Source organism: Acinonyx jubatus, chromosome E1, assembly GCF_027475565.1.
Source record: "Acinonyx jubatus isolate Ajub_Pintada_27869175 chromosome E1, VMU_Ajub_asm_v1.0, whole genome shotgun sequence".
Taxonomy (NCBI): Eukaryota; Metazoa; Chordata; class Mammalia; order Carnivora; family Felidae; genus Acinonyx; species Acinonyx jubatus.
This window is the reverse complement of record NC_069397.1, coordinates 52,622,775-52,638,113: the sequence shown is the minus strand read 5'-3', so window position 1 is coordinate 52,638,113 and position 15,339 is coordinate 52,622,775. Positions and strand designations below refer to the sequence as shown.

At 57.6% G+C, this 15,339-nt stretch overlaps 1 protein-coding gene and 1 long non-coding RNA gene across 4 annotated transcripts in view; one reads left to right on the top strand and one right to left on the bottom strand.

Moving 5' to 3' along the window:
* The window catches only part of LOC113596062 (uncharacterized), a 34,713-nt gene extending 20,661 nt beyond the window's left edge, over positions 1 to 14,052 (bottom strand). Inside the window, exons 1-2 of the long non-coding RNA XR_008294419.1 lie at positions 13,918 to 14,052; positions 12,234 to 13,807 (exon numbers count right to left, since the gene is read on the bottom strand). This is a non-coding gene — a long non-coding RNA (uncharacterized LOC113596062). The remainder of the gene's footprint in view (positions 1 to 12,233; positions 13,808 to 13,917) is intronic.
* The window catches only part of SDK2 (sidekick cell adhesion molecule 2), a 260,401-nt gene that overhangs the window by 207,341 nt on the left and 37,721 nt on the right, over positions 1 to 15,339 (top strand). For all 3 annotated transcript variants that reach the window (XM_027047945.2, XM_027047944.2, XM_053212749.1), the window contains 13 exons: positions 1,761 to 1,956; positions 2,161 to 2,259; positions 2,669 to 2,860; positions 4,399 to 4,520; positions 5,156 to 5,265; positions 5,390 to 5,540; positions 8,072 to 8,309; positions 9,032 to 9,147; positions 9,804 to 9,993; positions 11,236 to 11,334; positions 12,738 to 12,932; positions 13,948 to 14,149; positions 15,027 to 15,130. In XM_027047945.2, the coding sequence (XP_026903746.2) occupies positions 1,761 to 1,956; positions 2,161 to 2,259; positions 2,669 to 2,860; positions 4,399 to 4,520; positions 5,156 to 5,265; positions 5,390 to 5,540; positions 8,072 to 8,309; positions 9,032 to 9,147; positions 9,804 to 9,993; positions 11,236 to 11,334; positions 12,738 to 12,932; positions 13,948 to 14,149; positions 15,027 to 15,130 (2,014 nt within the window). The remainder of the gene's footprint in view (positions 1 to 1,760; positions 1,957 to 2,160; positions 2,260 to 2,668; positions 2,861 to 4,398; positions 4,521 to 5,155; positions 5,266 to 5,389; positions 5,541 to 8,071; positions 8,310 to 9,031; positions 9,148 to 9,803; positions 9,994 to 11,235; positions 11,335 to 12,737; positions 12,933 to 13,947; positions 14,150 to 15,026; positions 15,131 to 15,339) is intronic.

Sequence of the window (15,339 nt, the reverse complement as noted above, 5' to 3'; positions counted from 1 at the left end):
TCCCATCCAGTCCTTGCCGCGATGATGCAATGGGACTGGTGGGGGATGGGCTCACCCCAAGGCCAGATGCAGAGTAGGAACTCCTACCATAGCTCCACCCGGGGCTGCCCAGAGCCCACCTCCTTTCAGGGAATAGGAGGTGCAGAAGGCAGCTGTTGTCCTGCTGGCCTGAGGGAGAAGGCTCCTGACCCCCAGCCGCCTCCTCTTCAGACGCAGCTAAACGACTGGCGACTCGCATCGCAGAGTAAATATTCTGAAGCAGCCTTGGTCCTGCCGCCATCTTGGGCTTCGGGCCTGGAACCATAAGATGGTGAAATCGCTCAGAAAACCACCCAGCCGTCACCCTGGGCGCTTCTGGGTCATTTTTAAAGACGGTTCCCAGTGATACTGTTTTAAGGCACCTATAAAGAGATTCTTTGTCCTTTCTTCCGGAAATAACGGTCGTGACTATAATTGGCCTGAACCCAATAAAATAATATTTACCCAGATTTTGCACTTGCCGTGGAACACACCACACAATTAATTCTAATGGCGTAATTAATTCAAATTTACATTAATTAAATTAAATTAAAACATTAAACTTGTTTCTTAATCTACTCCAAAGAAGTTCGGCAATTTAATTGCTATGAAACAAGATAACCGCAATAAGGAGGATATTTAACATACTTATTAAATGCCACTTAGTATTTCTGATTAGTATTTTTAGGGTCTAATTAGTGTCTAATTAACTTGCTATAGGCTATCTTTTCACAATACCAATTAAATTTCAAAACATCCTTTATAAACACGCGGCCACAGAAAGAAGATGAAGCATTGTTATAGGGGCGAGTTAATCAGGAGACATCAGTGTGGTATTGTTTTATATCTATAAATACCGGTGCTTATTAAAACTCATCAAGTATTGCTTTTCACCATTAATTGCTAGTTAATCAACTTCAAATACACGAGGAACTCTCTGAGACCAGCTGTCATTGCTGGAGACAGATGAAGGGCCCAGAAACCAGGCGTGTGAGGGGACAGTTCAAGAGGCAAGAAGAGAAGGAAAGGGAGGCAGGAGGCACGTCCATTCCAGGCGGGGTGTGCAGAGGGAGGGCAGACAGGAAGCCAGGCTGAACCTCCAGACAGGGTTTTCTCGCTGAAGCTCCACCTCCAGGTCGTGGAGTCCCTCCAGTCCCTCCGACTGAAATCCCAACTTGGAACTAGAGGAAAGGGGTAGCTGAGGAGGCAGCTCTGGGTGGCGGGGGGACCCCAAGGGAGACCCTGCCCGGCCCAGAGGGAGAAAGCCATAGGAGCCTCGGTATTGGAATCAGAGCCCTTGAGCTCCCCACTGGCTGTGTGGTATAGTGGGAGTCACTGAGCCTCTCTGAGCTCATCCGTAACACACAGGGCGGGCTCCACGCTCAGAGGGACCCCCCTTCACCTTGCATTTCTTAAACTTGTTCAACGAGGGGACCCTCCCTTTTCACTTTGCACTGAAACTGCAAGTTCTGTAGCTGATCTGGTAAAGACCTCCCTCGTGAGAGACCGCTCGTGGAAAGCAAGTTCGCTCAGTGAAAGAACAGTGCCCCAAAGCAAACTCCCAGAGGGACAGATGCTCGTGGCCTGTGGGTGGCTGCATGGCCACCCCTTCCCTGGGAGGAGGGACCCTAGGGAGCTGGGCTCCTAGACTCTCTCTGTCCATTGGCCCAGACTGTGGGAGAGTGCTCGGCCTCTTCTGGAACGTTCTTGCTGCCCTGCCTGAATTGCTGGCCTCTCCCCAGCTGATTGCCTGGGAGCCTGAGCAGGAAGAAGAGGTTACCATGGTGACTGCCCGGCCCAACTTTCAAGACAGCGTCCACGTGGGCTTCGTGTCTGGCCTGAAGAAGTTCACCGAGTACTTCACCTCTGTGCTGTGTTTCACCACTCCCGGAGATGGGCCTCGGAGCACCCCGCAGCTGGTGCGCACCCATGAGGACGGTAGGCACCGCCCAACCCCTGTGGTCCCTGCCCCCTACCACTCCCCTACCCAAGAGCCAGGCTGAGCGCTCCAGGCACAGGGGGATCCCGCCCTTGTTTCCCATCCTGGGGTGCCCCTGGAGCACCACTGGCCGTCTTGAAGACAGTGGCCTCTCTCTGGATCTGATTGGCATTGGGTGGGGTGGGGGTCCTTTTGGGGTACAGTGCCTGGACCTGTGGGACACCTGAGCTTCAGTGAAATCCTAGACACCTCGCTGAAGGTCAGCTGGCAAGAGCCAGGAGAGAAGAATGGCATCCTCACAGGTAGGCATCTCGGTGTCACTGAACCAGGGGGTGAGACAGGGCCATCTAATCCATCCCCCCGCCTTTGACCAGCGCTCATCCCAAACCTCCCAGCAGACCACTCTTTCTTAGAAAGTATTCAGAGGAGGCTCTCAGCCCATCGGCGCCCAGGTCAACCCAGCTCACCTGCCACAGGCCTCAAGCGGCCGCCATGATAACTCACCCCCTCCCACAGTCCCCACCCAATAGAGGCATTCCACAGAGGTTACACCTGGGGCCCCAAGCACGATGTCCCCAGCTCCCTCGGCCCCATTGCTATCAACGCATGTCTAACTGCCAGACTAGTGAAGAAGGGAGAAGCAGAGGAAGAGGGCCAAAGCCAGCTTTGGGTCACAGCCAAACTCATGCTACCACTCGGGGCTCTCCCCAGGGTACCGGATCTCCTGGGAGGAGTATAACCGAACCAACACCCGAGTGACCCACTATCTACCCAACGTGACCCTGGAGTACCGCGTCACGGGCCTCACTGCGCTCACCACCTACACCATCGAGGTGGCCGCCATGACCGCCAAGGGCCAGGGCCAAGTGTCTGCGTCAACCATCTCTTCCGGGGTGCCTCCAGGTGGGTCCCCCCTCTCAGGGGCTCCTGGCCTCTTGGGGTTCTCCTAACCAAGAGGCTTCCCTTTTTCTCAGGAAAACTGGCTTTCTTCCCACAGAGCTCTCCCTGCCTTGGGTCCACGGCCCCTTGGCTTTCCCCCCAGAGCGGGCTTACTTCTCATGGCTCCAGGTCTCTGGATGGAGGCTCTGTGGGCTCACTGCTTCCTTCCACAGCTCGCAGGAAGGATAGTCCCCCAGAGGACCCCATCCCTGTCTCATCCGCCCCCCCCACACACACCAGGGGGGCAGTGTGGAATCAAGCCATGGTATCTCTGATTCAGGGGAAGAAGTCTCACTGTCCCCCAGAAAGTCCAAATGGGATTCCAACCAGTGGAAGTGTTGGTTGGGAAAGGGGTAGAATCAGATGGGAATAATTTTTAAGGTTTTTTTTTTAATTTATTTATTTTTGAGAGAGAGAGGGAAGGGCAGAGAGAGAGGGAGACACAGAATCGGAAGCAGGCTCCAGGTCCCAAGCTGTCAGCACAGAGCCCAACATGGGGCTCGAACTCACAAACCATGAGATCATGACCTGAGCCGAAGTCGGCCGCTGAACCGACTGAGCCCCCCAGGCGCCCCTAGGTGGGAATAATCTTAAACAGCTTGTAAAGAACAAGCTGAGATCTGCTCTCAGCCCTGCCCCTGCCAAGCTGTCTGCGACCTTGGGCAAGTCAAGTGGCCCCTCTGTGCCTCAGTTTCCCCATCTGTATCTATGGGAGGTGGACTCGAGATCCACGTGGTCCTGGCTGGATCTGTAAGTTATGCTTATGACACCTGGTCAGAGTCCCTCAACCTGCCCCAAGAAATGGTTGGGGTAAACGAGCTGACTCGGTCAACCCCAACGGACAATAAGCATAATCCTGAGAAATAGTTATGCCTGGAGCTAAGTGCTGTATATACATCAATTCATTCAGTCCTCACAACGCCCCTGAGGCAGATGATATTATCATCATCATCGCCATTTGACTGAGGAGGATACTGTGGCACGGAAAGCTTAGGTGACTTCCCCAAAGACACCCAGCGTGGAAGCAGTGAAGTTGGATTCCGGAATCCGTACTCTTTCTGTTTGTCCTGAATCCCAAGGCTTCTGGTCAGAAAATAGGGGCTGCCTCCTGTGCCCACCCCTCCTTCTTGTCTTCTTCAGCCTCAGTTGGGTTTGGGAGGGCTGAAATGGTTGTGTGTGGACGGAGAGGAGGATTCTTTCTGGAAGCCTTCGCATGCCCAGCTCCTGTTTCCTAGCCAGGTCAGCCTCCCCGTGGCCCCGTGGCCCTGAGAGACCCTCCCAGCCCCCAACGCTGTGTCAGGCCCCTGGTCTGGACACAGAGCCTGCAATGCAGGAAGAAGGCTGTTGGAGAGCTGCAGCCTCAGCCCTGCTCTTCCTAGGAGGTTTCTAGAGAAAGGGTGGCACACGGCCCCTCCCCTGCCCTCCCACCCCCGCCCCTTCCTCCCATTCCGTGTGGAAGGACCTTCTCCTCACCTGATCTCCTTGCCTTCCCTGTTTTCCAGAACTCCCAGGGGCCCCCACCAACCTGGGCATTTCCAACATCGGCCCCCGCTCCGTGACCTTGCAGTTCAGGCCAGGCTATGATGGCAAAACCTCCATCTCCCGCTGGCTGGTAGAGGCCCAGGTAAAACCTGCCATGGGGGAACCTGCGGCCCGGGGAAGCCGGCTCCCTGGCCTTGGGCCCGCCCGTGCTCTTGAGTGCCACTCATACGCGTATTTACATCCGGTGAATCTCCATATGCCACTGTCAGACGGCCCAACACACCAGAAGTGCCCACAGTCCCCCGTACCACCCCCATTTCCCCTGACCGCCATACACACACATAACCGTAAGTGGTTGAGTCTCCGCTCTGGCTGCCCCCGGGCCGCAATTATAAGCTCCAGCACCTGCGCTGCACCCCCAGAAAATTCTGATTCTCAGTTAGCTGGGGTTTTAGGGTGCACAGCAGAATCACCTGGTGAGCTCGTTAAACACACAGATTCCTGGGTAACAGCCCAAGGGATTCTGATGGGCTGGGTCCAGGGCCAGGCTGTTGGCGTGGGGGGTTTCTAGTAAGCATTTCACCGTATTCTGATGCAAGACGGCTTGGGGGGGGGGGGGTCACACCTGAAGTCATGTTTAAGGGCCTGGAAAGATGGTGACCCCGCTTGGCACCCCTCCAGACCTTCTGCAGGCAGGGCTTGACCTCTTAGAAAGCGGGGCACCGAACATCCCAGCCCCACAAGCTGGGCAGGTCTAAGAGTATCTTCCTTTTCCAGGTAGGCGTGGTTGGGGAGGGAGAAGAGTGGCTGCTGGTTCACCAGCTCACCAACGAGCCCGACGCCCGCTCCATGGAGGTGCCTGAGCTCAACCCCTTCACCTACTACAGGTACCAGGGCAGGACGCGGCGTTGGGGGAGGGGAGCAGGGGCGGAAACTGCCCAGACCGGGACGGGCTTTGGCCCTGAGGTCCTGCTCTCATCATCTGGCTCACTCCCCACCCCCCCACCGCAGCTTCCGAATGCGCCAGGTGAACATCGTGGGCACTAGCCCACCCAGCCAGCCTTCTAGAAAGATCCAGACCCTCCAGGCACCCCCTGACATGGCGCCTGCCAACGTGACCCTGCGCACGGCCAGTGAGACCAGCCTGTGGCTCCGCTGGATGGTGAGGCTCCCCCAAGTGCAGTGGGGATGAGATGACTCCTTGGTCCTTGTCATCCTGCAAAAGTCATTGCCCCTAGGTCACATCAAAGGTGGGGCGGGGGGTGTCCACCAGAATACCCAGAGCCCCCTTCTCTTTTCTTTGCACCTAGTATCTGGTAAGGTGCCCAATCATCAGTCTTAGCCAAATGAACAAATCCCCTATGTGAGAAGGAGCTAGAAAACACTGCGTCACCAGGTGACAAGCATTTTACCTGTTTCCTTCCATTTAATCCTCCCAGTAACCCTGTGAAAGACACATTACTATTGACATTCACAGCTAAGAAAACCGAGGCTCAGAGAGGTTAGGAACTCGCTGGGGCCACACATCTCCCAAGTGGTGGGTCTGAGAATCAAATGTAAGTTGTCCCGTCTGCACTGAGTTCGAGAGTGAAGGGTTGCTTCTGAGGTCGAGGGGCAGGTGAGGGAGACCATCCCCACAGGTCAGGGTTACCTGTGAAGGGTCATTACCCCAGGTGACCCTACTCAAGGTAATAATCCGAACATGCTGAGGGCTTTCTCTCCTGTGGGGCACTGTTCTGAGTGCTTTACTCAAAGTCAAACCCAGAACCCTCTCCACGGGCTTGTGACAGCAGAGTGATCCTGGCCCCTCCTTTACAGATGAGGAAACTGAGGCAGAGAGAAGTCAAATAACTGACCCAAGTACCCTCCCACACACACGTCCTCCCACATCCTGTAGTTAAGAGCAGGGCTCAGATTCCCAACCCGGGGAGCCTGGCCCCCAGAATCCACAGCCCTCACCACTGAACACACGGCCGTCCCATCTTCCGGAGATCAGGAGAGGACATTTCTCCCCGATGCCTTTCCTCCAGGACAGCATTTTTCCGACCGCTGCCCCCACAGAGCAGCAAACCAGGAGGTTCTAGGACCATACAAGAATTCTGAGACCAGCAAACGTGGGGAACAGCACCCACACGGCCCGGCTCCTCTCCTTAGGGAGCACTGGGAAGAACCTGCCTGACCCCACATCACCAGCCAGCCTGGCCACATAACTCTGTCTTATTTCCACGTGAGATCTCTTACCACTTGCGCAAAACACAGCTTTGCAAACCCCCATGCTGTGGGATTTACTAGAAAGCCATTACTCCCTTTTGCTTAGGTGGACGCCAGATAAAAGGAACTCATGGCACCATCAGTCCTGGACCAACATTAGTTATTAATTATGATTCCTCTCCCAGGGAGCCGGCGCCGAACAGAGCGATCTTTCCATCCAGTTCAGTGGCCCCGCGTGCCACGGGCAGGCCCCCCCCAAGCACGTGCAGCCCCTATTACTGTTTGCCCACCCCCTCCCTTCCTGGGCCCCCCTCCGGCCTGGCTCCCTGCCTCCCTCCTGCAGCTCTTCTTAAGGTTTCCAAACACTAAAAGACTATAGAGTCTGATGCCCAGGGGGTCTGGAGGAGGAATGAAAAGGCAATTGCTGTACCGTGCGGGGCCCCAGGCACCTCCAGACCCTCTTAATGGTGCACGGCCCGTTACCTTTCCCTGGCAGGTAAGGAAGCGTGAGCTCTAGGCCCATCGATTGCTGTCTTAATGGTCTCTGGTCGGCTTCCCTAAGTGTCTGTAGGGGCAGGGCCTGGCAAGAGGCAGTGGGAATGTAGGGAGTGAGGCAGACGCCGAGGAACGGGAGGCAGTGGGTCAGAATGTGGGCAGCCTGTGGACCGTGGGCTCTTCGGAGCCCCTGGGGAAGCAGAATGGCAGGGAGGTGAGGGCCTGAGGGCATCCGGGCCCCAGCTCTGCCACCTCCAGAGAGAATCTGAAGGCCGAGTCCGCAGATCACAGTGCACCCCCTCCAACCTGCACACACCTCCCCAGCTTCTCAACACCGCCCAAGTTCCTCCAAATGACCTTGAGCCAGCAGCCACAGCCCCACAGCCTAGGAAAGGAATCTGTCTTTTCTCTTGGCTGAAACTGAAACCAGAAGGAGGAGGCTGAAAATGCAGCAGGAGAAACTGAAGTTTGCCGATGGAAGGACTTGACAGAAACTGGTGTCCCATCCACGCTCGAGATGCTGTCCCCCCACGCTGGCTTCTCCAAGGGCGGGCATGAGCTGAGACCAGGCATGTTATAGGCAATTAAAGAAGTGCATGTTGGCAGCCTAAGCGAGGGAGTTAAGTGATAAAGACAGCCAAGGCCAGAGGTGCTGTGCTCATCAGCGTGTTGGACAGGCAGCCTGTGTGGGTCTGCTCTCCATCCGACTCCCTTGGCGGGGTAGCAAGTTTCCCATGCACGCAAGAATGGCTGCTGGTGCATCCTTAGAGCTTGGAGCAGAGAGACGGGGAGATGGGGGGAGCCGCCAGAAACACAGACTCACGCAATCCAAGCCGCACCCAGTGAGAGCGCCTCCCATGGGCACCGACAGGCTGGACGGTGGGCACGATAATCCCGTAGGGCTCCCCAAAAGAGGGTGAACAAGCCAGAGAGTGCCACCCCGGGTGGACCCGGCCTCAGCAGCTCTGCCGCCCTGCCTTCCCGCAGCCTCTCCCAGAGATGGAATACAACGGGAACCCCGAGTCGGTAGGCTACAAGATCAAGTACAGCCGGGCAGACGGCCACGGCAAAACGCTGAGCCACGTGGTCCAGGACCGCGTGGAGCGCGAGTACACCATCGAAGACCTGGAGGAGTGGACAGAGTACCGCGTGCAGGTCCAGGCCTTCAACGCCATCGGGAGCGGGCCCTGGAGCCAGACGGTGATGGGCAGGACCCGGGAGTCAGGTACCAGCCACACCCCTGTTCCCAGCAGCCTGCAGCAGAGATACCCCCACCTTTGTCTCTCTGCCCTCCGGGCCTTCCAAGGGCACAAAGGCTGAGCTGTTGTGCAGAATAGGCCCAGGCTCACTTTCCTGTTTGTGCTCCGTGTCCTGGCAGAACACTCTCTGTTGTTGCCGTGTCCCCCAGCATCTTCTCACTGCCCCCAAAATCAGGGGGATCCCCACCTCTGTGGGTGAGCCAGGCAGTCTGCACCTGCAAAGTGCCCATCTCTCCGCCCTCATCTTTAACCCTGACACCCGGTAGTGCCTGCAAGAACCTGAGATGGGGAGGTCGGATTAGCTCACAGAATATTCCAGAAACAGACAAGGGGTCACCCACAGATTATGAACCCCCAGCCTTCAGGCAGCCCTCATTCATCCACATGTGGTTCGCCCCTTGGGGCGGGGGGGGGCGATTTTTGACACCTTTTAAAGGACATCCCTCCCCATCCGGTCCCTCCTCACGCTTCACTGCTACACAGGCTGGAAGTGGGGTCTCATCCTCACGCTGGCCTGAGCTAACGTTGGGGAGACTAATGGGAAACCAGAAGCAACATCCATGATGTTCCAGAACCAACAGGGATCACTGCAGGATAATGGGCTACTCGGGCGCTGCCTGCCACACTTCCTTCCCGTGTAGGGCCGACTGTGTCGTGAGCTCCTGTCTGGTCCCTTTCTCTCCCTCAGTCCCATCCTCTGGTCCCACCAATGTGTCTGCACTGGCCACCACCTCCAGCAGCATGCTGGTGCGCTGGAATGAGATCCCCGAGGCCGACCGCAATGGGCTCGTGCTAGGTTACAAGGTGAGTCCTGGATCCCAGGACGCCCCGTCCAGGGTGCCCTGTCCTCATGACCCCTGGGGCCCAGGTCTCCGCCTTCTGCAGTGGATACACGGGGGATCCCGGAGGCTGTGCTCCGGTCAGCATGGCAACCAAGGACTCCTCCCTCAGGACTGGGAGGCTTCCAGGGAGGCCCAGGTCCTTGGGGAAGCTCCCTCCGTCCCTCCCCCAGAGTCCCCGAGAGGCCACGCTGGCTGCCCCAGGCACACTCAGCCCCTTGGGCCCAGTTCCCATTATCTTCTATAACTGCTCCCAAAGCTGCAGACTTCAGTTCAGCCCTGGCCCACAAGTTGGGAGACGTGGCTTGACGTTCCCACTCTGCCACTGCTGGCTATGTGACCCGGAGCCCAGTCACGCCCCTCTCTGGGCCTGTTTTCCAACCTGAATGTTCTCTAAAGACTCTTCCACCTCCATGGCCGAGTGCATCTCTGTGTCCTCCGCTCTCCCAGAACCCAAGCTTCACCGTATCCCATGACCTTCCCAGGCCGAGCCATTCCAAGGAACCCAAGGCCCCCAGCCCTACTCCCACCTGCCTCGCTCCTGGGGATGAGGCCTGGGGAAGGTGCTGGTGGGCAGGACCCAGGCGCAAGGCCCTCAGCCCCTGCCCTGTGCTCTGGCAGGTGATGTATAAGGAGAAGGACTCGGACTCCCAGCCCCGCTTCTGGCTGGTGGAAGGGAACTCGTCTCGCAGCGCCCAGCTCACAGGGCTGGGCAAATACGTGCTGTACGAGGTCCAGGTGCTGGCCTTCACACGCATCGGGGACGGCAGCCCCAGCCACCCTCCCATCCTGGAGCGGACGCTGGATGACGGTGAGTTTCAATCCCTGCAAGCCCGGAGAGGCTGGGGGCTCCCCTTCCTCCTGCCTGCCCAGCCCCGCCCCTCGGGGAGTCACACGTGGCCCCAAAAGGAACCATGGCTTCTCCTGTGGGAGGCGGGTCACTGAGGGCCACCAACCTCACCGCGAGGGGGTGCTAATTCCAGACCGTGCATCCCTGAGGAAGAAGTGATGCGAGGACAGTTTGGATCTGATTCAGTCTCTTGAGCAGAATAGAGACTTTGCCCGTTTTGATTAGTGTTTGACCTGGGGCGGGTTCACTTTGAGTACAGATCTGTGCAAGGGATAGGCTTGATTTCCTGGGCACAAGCCTCCTGGTCCTGTTTGCAAAAGACCAATGCCACTGTGGCTCCAGGCATTGGTCCCTGCAGTAGAACTTTCCGTCAAAGGCTGACCTACGGGTCCTTCACTCCCTCCCCTCTCCCCCACACAGACTCTCACCGCCCACCGCAAATATTGCTGGGGTCCAGACAAGAGTCCAAAAGGAAGCCCCAACACCATATGTCCACACAGTCCAAAGTTATAAATCAACCTAATGGTCTGTTAAATTCAGTGTGTCTTATCCTCCTGGCTTGACCTGGAAGCCAAGTTCAAGTTTAGAAATCTGAGACTTTCTGGAATTCTCTGTGGGAATGAGGCAGCGCGAGAAGAGTTGCCTGTCCACGACCATCCTCCCCCTGCCCTGCCCCCTTCCCGTTCTCTCCCCTGCCACGTGGCATTCAGTCTCCATTCACGAGCCCCACACAGCTGCCCCCTGGCCACGTCTCAGTCCAGAGGTGCAAGTCTGGAGGGCGGACCTGGGGAACAGGCCTGTGTGGACCCTGGAAAAGGAGGGCTCAGGCTCAGGGTGGGCCCCACGGCTGCCTCCCCGTGGGTGGACGGAAGTCAGAGTGGCATCTTCTGAAGCACAGACCCAGGACCAGGCCCCCTGACCCTGTTTTGAGGGCAATCCTGTGTGTCCATATATGTGCACATGTACCCGGACACAGCTAAAAAGGAAGCTGGAGCCTGGTCCCTTCCAGTTCTGCCAAATAAGGCCTGTTTTCAGGGTAGAAACCTCACCGGTAGCATCTTTGTGTCCCTTCACGGAACTCCGAGCCACATACTCCACAAAAGCTCATTGGGCTGAGTGTCCCCTTCCTCCGCGGCCCCGCCCACCTGTTCCACTGGAGCTGGACGGCTACACCGTCACCTGCTTCTCCTTTGTGCCCTGCAGTCCCTGGACCGCCCATGGGCATCCTGTTCCCAGAGGTGAGGACCACATCCGTGCGGCTGATCTGGCAGCCCCCCGCTGCCCCCAATGGCATCATTCTTGGTAAGCCCATACCCTCTCCTGTGCCCCGGCTACAGGTCGAAGGAAGAGGCAGAAAGTGTAAAGGAGGCCAAAGGAAGAGTGGCCCAGGAAGTGTCCACGTCTCCTCAAGAAGGATTTTGAGTTTTATTTCTCCCATTAGAAATATTTTGGGGCGCCTGGGTGGCTCAGTCGGTTAAGCATCCAACTTTGGCTCCGGTCATGATCTCACAGTCCGTGAGTTCGAGCCCCACGTTGGGCTCTGTGCTGACAGCTCAGAGCCTGGAGCCTGCTTCAGATTCTGTGTCTCCCCCTCTCTCTCTCTGCTCCCCCCCATTCGTACTCCATCTCTCTCTCTCAAAAATAAATAAACATTAAGGGGTGCCGGGGTGGCTCAGTTGGTTAAGCGTCTGACTAACCCTAAGTTCAGGTCATGATCTCATGGTTCGTGGGTTTGAGCCCCACGTCAGGCTCTGTGCTGACAGCTCAGAGCCTGGAGCGTGTTTCAGATTCTATGTTTCCCTCTCTCTCTGCCCGTCTCCTGTTCACACTCTGTCTCTCTGTCTCTGTCTCTCTCTTTCTCTCTCAAACATAGATAAAAACATTTAAAAATTTTTAATAAATAAACATTAAAAATTTTTGAAAAAAAAAAGAAATATCATTTGGCGGGCATGGTCAAGGTTCAGGTTCCTTAAATGCCATTCATTAGCTTTATGCCCCCAAATACCCCACGACGCCAGCCATCTGGTAAACCTCAGCTGCTATTTGTAAGTGTGGCCAGGTGAGGGAGCACTGGCCAGCTCAGCACAGCCATTTCCGACCTAAGGCCCAGAGGAGGGAGACTACAGATCTGTAGCACCATTTCTCCGTCAAGATTCCTCCCCTAACACACACGCGCAGCCCCTCGGCGGGGGAAGACTCACAGGGTTGAAGTCAGCAGCTGCGTGAACTCGAGCAGGCCGGATCCCTCCACAGCCTCAGCCCCTGCACCTGTAGAATGATGGATTGCACGAGCCGGGCCGCTTCCGGGGCTCTCAGGCCTGGCGTCCCGCGGTGCCTGTCCCAGAGGAATGCTGCGTCTCAGAAGGCAGCGTGGAGACCAGGAAGGGCACGTGCCCGGAAAGCCATGAGCCTGAACTCCCCTCAGTCACTTCCTAGCAGGTGGTCTGGCCCTCTCCAAGCATCAGTTTCCTCGCCTGAAGCTGTTATGGGGGTCAGACTCTCCGTATAGAGTGTCCCCCACAGTCACACTCCCCAAGTGGGAGCTGAGGACACAAGAATGACCGAGAGGGCTTCACGCAGACGAACCACAGCCAAGGTAGCCCAGGTGCAGACATCGTGGTGGCAAGGAAGGAACAACCGCATCTCAGGGCACTGGGGACGGCTGCCCTGCTTCCCAACACAGCCCATGTCCTTTCTTCCTGCAGCCTACCAGGTGACACACCGGCTCAACGCCACCACGGCCAACACGGCCACAGTGGAGGTGCTCGCGCCCAGCGCCCGCCAGTACACGGCCACCGGCCTCAAGCCAGAGTCCGTCTACCTGTTCCGCATCACTGCCCAGACCCGCAAGGGCTGGGGGGAGGCCGCCGAGGCCTTGGTGGTGACCACTGAGAAGAGAGGTGACTGCCCACTGGGGCTGGGGCGGCCTGGGGGCAGCCAAGGGGGAGTCCCAGCCAACCCAGGCGTTCCCATCCTGTCCTAGCGGGCGGCTGGGGATCAGCTAGTTAAGAGCCACATTGCCCTCACCTGGAGTGGAAAGTGGGCTCAAATCTCTGATGTCCGGGTCAGCGAGGGCTCTAGGGGACTTCTAGAAGCTGAGCTGGGAGTTCTCCTTCCAAGGCTCATGCTCTGCCTCAGCAGAGGGAGGGTTGGTGAGACCAGCTTCCTTCCCCTCTCCCCTCCCCGCAACAAAGATGGTGTCCAGTTGGGGGGAGGAGGGGCTCATCGGCCTGCGGCCCTGAGCTGGTGCCTCGCCTGAGGTCGGGTTTCCCTGAAGCAGGCTGGGACCCAGATTCCTGTGAAAGTGGTTCATTAGACCGTGTCCCCAGGAAAAACCAGTAGGACAGTGGGTCTCAACAGGGGACTGCTTTGCCCCCCTGGGAACGTTGGCAATGTCTGGAGACACTGTCACACCTAACAGGGAGCTGTGACTGGCATCTACAGTCCATGGGACGGCCCCAGGCCCCAGAACCATCGGCCTCAAATGCCAGAGTGCTGAGGCTGAGGACTGCTGCAGGAGGTCCTGGGCAGCGAGAAGAAAGCCGAGCTGGGGCAGGGCCGACAGCAGAGCCCCACCCAGGCAGCTCGGTCCCATCAACCGGGGCCAGCGCAGGCCCCATCTCAGCTCTGGGCGGGCGGGGAGCACAGGAGCTGGGTGTTCGTACCTCCTCGCTTACCAGGCTGCCCTCAGGGGAGGTGAATTCCCAGGCACCCAGGCCTCTCGCGGCCTGAGGACAGGTCATGGGCCAGGAGCCAGGGTGCCGGCTGTTGGGACCTGTGTGCATATGGAGAGGGGTAGAGCAGTGGCCATCAGGCCTGAGCCCAGAGCACCTCCTTCCCTTCCCTGGGAGAGCTCACCCCCCCTACCCCCTCCTGCTGACTCACCTGCTCCTACCCTCCTCCGCCGACTCCCAGACCGCCCACAGCCCCCCAGTAAGCCGGTGGTACAGCAGGAGGACGTGAAGGCCCGCAGCGTGCTGCTGTCCTGGGAGCCGGGAAGCGACGGGCTGTCCCCTGTGCGCTATTACACTATCCAGACCCGCGAGCTGCCCAGTGGCAGGTGGGCGTTGCACTCAGCCTCCGTGAGCCACAACGCCTCTGCTTTCGTGGTGGACAGGTGAGGCCCGGGTCCTCCAGCGTCTCTGCTCCAGCCCTTCCCACCCAGACAGCACCGGGGTGGTTCCTGGGGGGGGGGGGGGGGGGTCCTGAGCACGCCTGGAGCCTGCCTACCCCCAGATGTCTCCCACAGCCTGCACCTCCCAGGATCCCGCCTCCAGCTCCGTCCTAACCTCCCTCCCTGCTCTCTGGAGCCCTGTTAGGGCTGCCTCTTAATTATCTATTTCTGGAGCCTGGAAGCCCCCTTAGCCAGGCGCTTGCCAGCCTTCATTACCGACTCCTACCCGCCAGACCGCATTTCCCTCTGCATCTGTAATAGGGGAGTGGAGCTTGCTCCGAACTTCCGGCTTCAGTTTAATTCCCAGGGGGTCGTATTTTTTATATTCTGGTTGATGTGACCAAGAGTTTTGAGCAAGACTTTCCTCCTCACTCCCCGCCCCCAGTAAATCAAAAAGGAAGACGTTTGCCTGGAAGAGCAACGGGGCTTATTGAGATGAAGCGCTGATTAACTCTTGAGACCCCTGACCCTTCCTAAATTTACTAAATTCTAGAAAGAGATGGCATTTCTCATGGGAGGAGTTTGCTGGGAGGGTTATCAGTGCTCTCATGGCGGCTCGATGCCTATGAGGTAGGTGATGTGAGGACAGAGCCCCCCAGGGACCTATGACTTAGAAGCGGGGCTGCCGGTAAGACCACACCCAGGCTGGGATTGGAACCCCTGGGCCCTGCTCGTCTGCTGTAGCAGACCTTCTCTTGGAGCCTCGACGTTCCCGTCTGTGTAATGGATCAGCACCCTCTGGCCCCCTTTCCCCATTCAGGGATGGTGGGGTGAGGCATTAGGGGATACCTCTGTTCACTGAATCTGATTGCCCCCATAGACTCAAGCCCTTCACATCCTACAAGTTCCGAGTGAAGGCGACCAATGACATTGGGGACAGCGAGTTCAGCGAGGAGTCGGAGCCGCTGACCACTCTGCAGGCCGGTCAGTGCCCCCCACTCGGATCTCTTTCTCTTGGCACACTGGCCCTTCCTGGGCACTGGTGTTCCCTTCCGAGGGGAGGGGCCTCCAAGATGGGAGGCCCTTTGTCTGGCTCCCTGGACAGAGTCCCAGGGAGGTTTGAGCCAGAGGGACCTTTGCCACGGGCTCAGGCACCCATGCCAACAGGCATCCTAACGTTTTCCTTCTCGGAT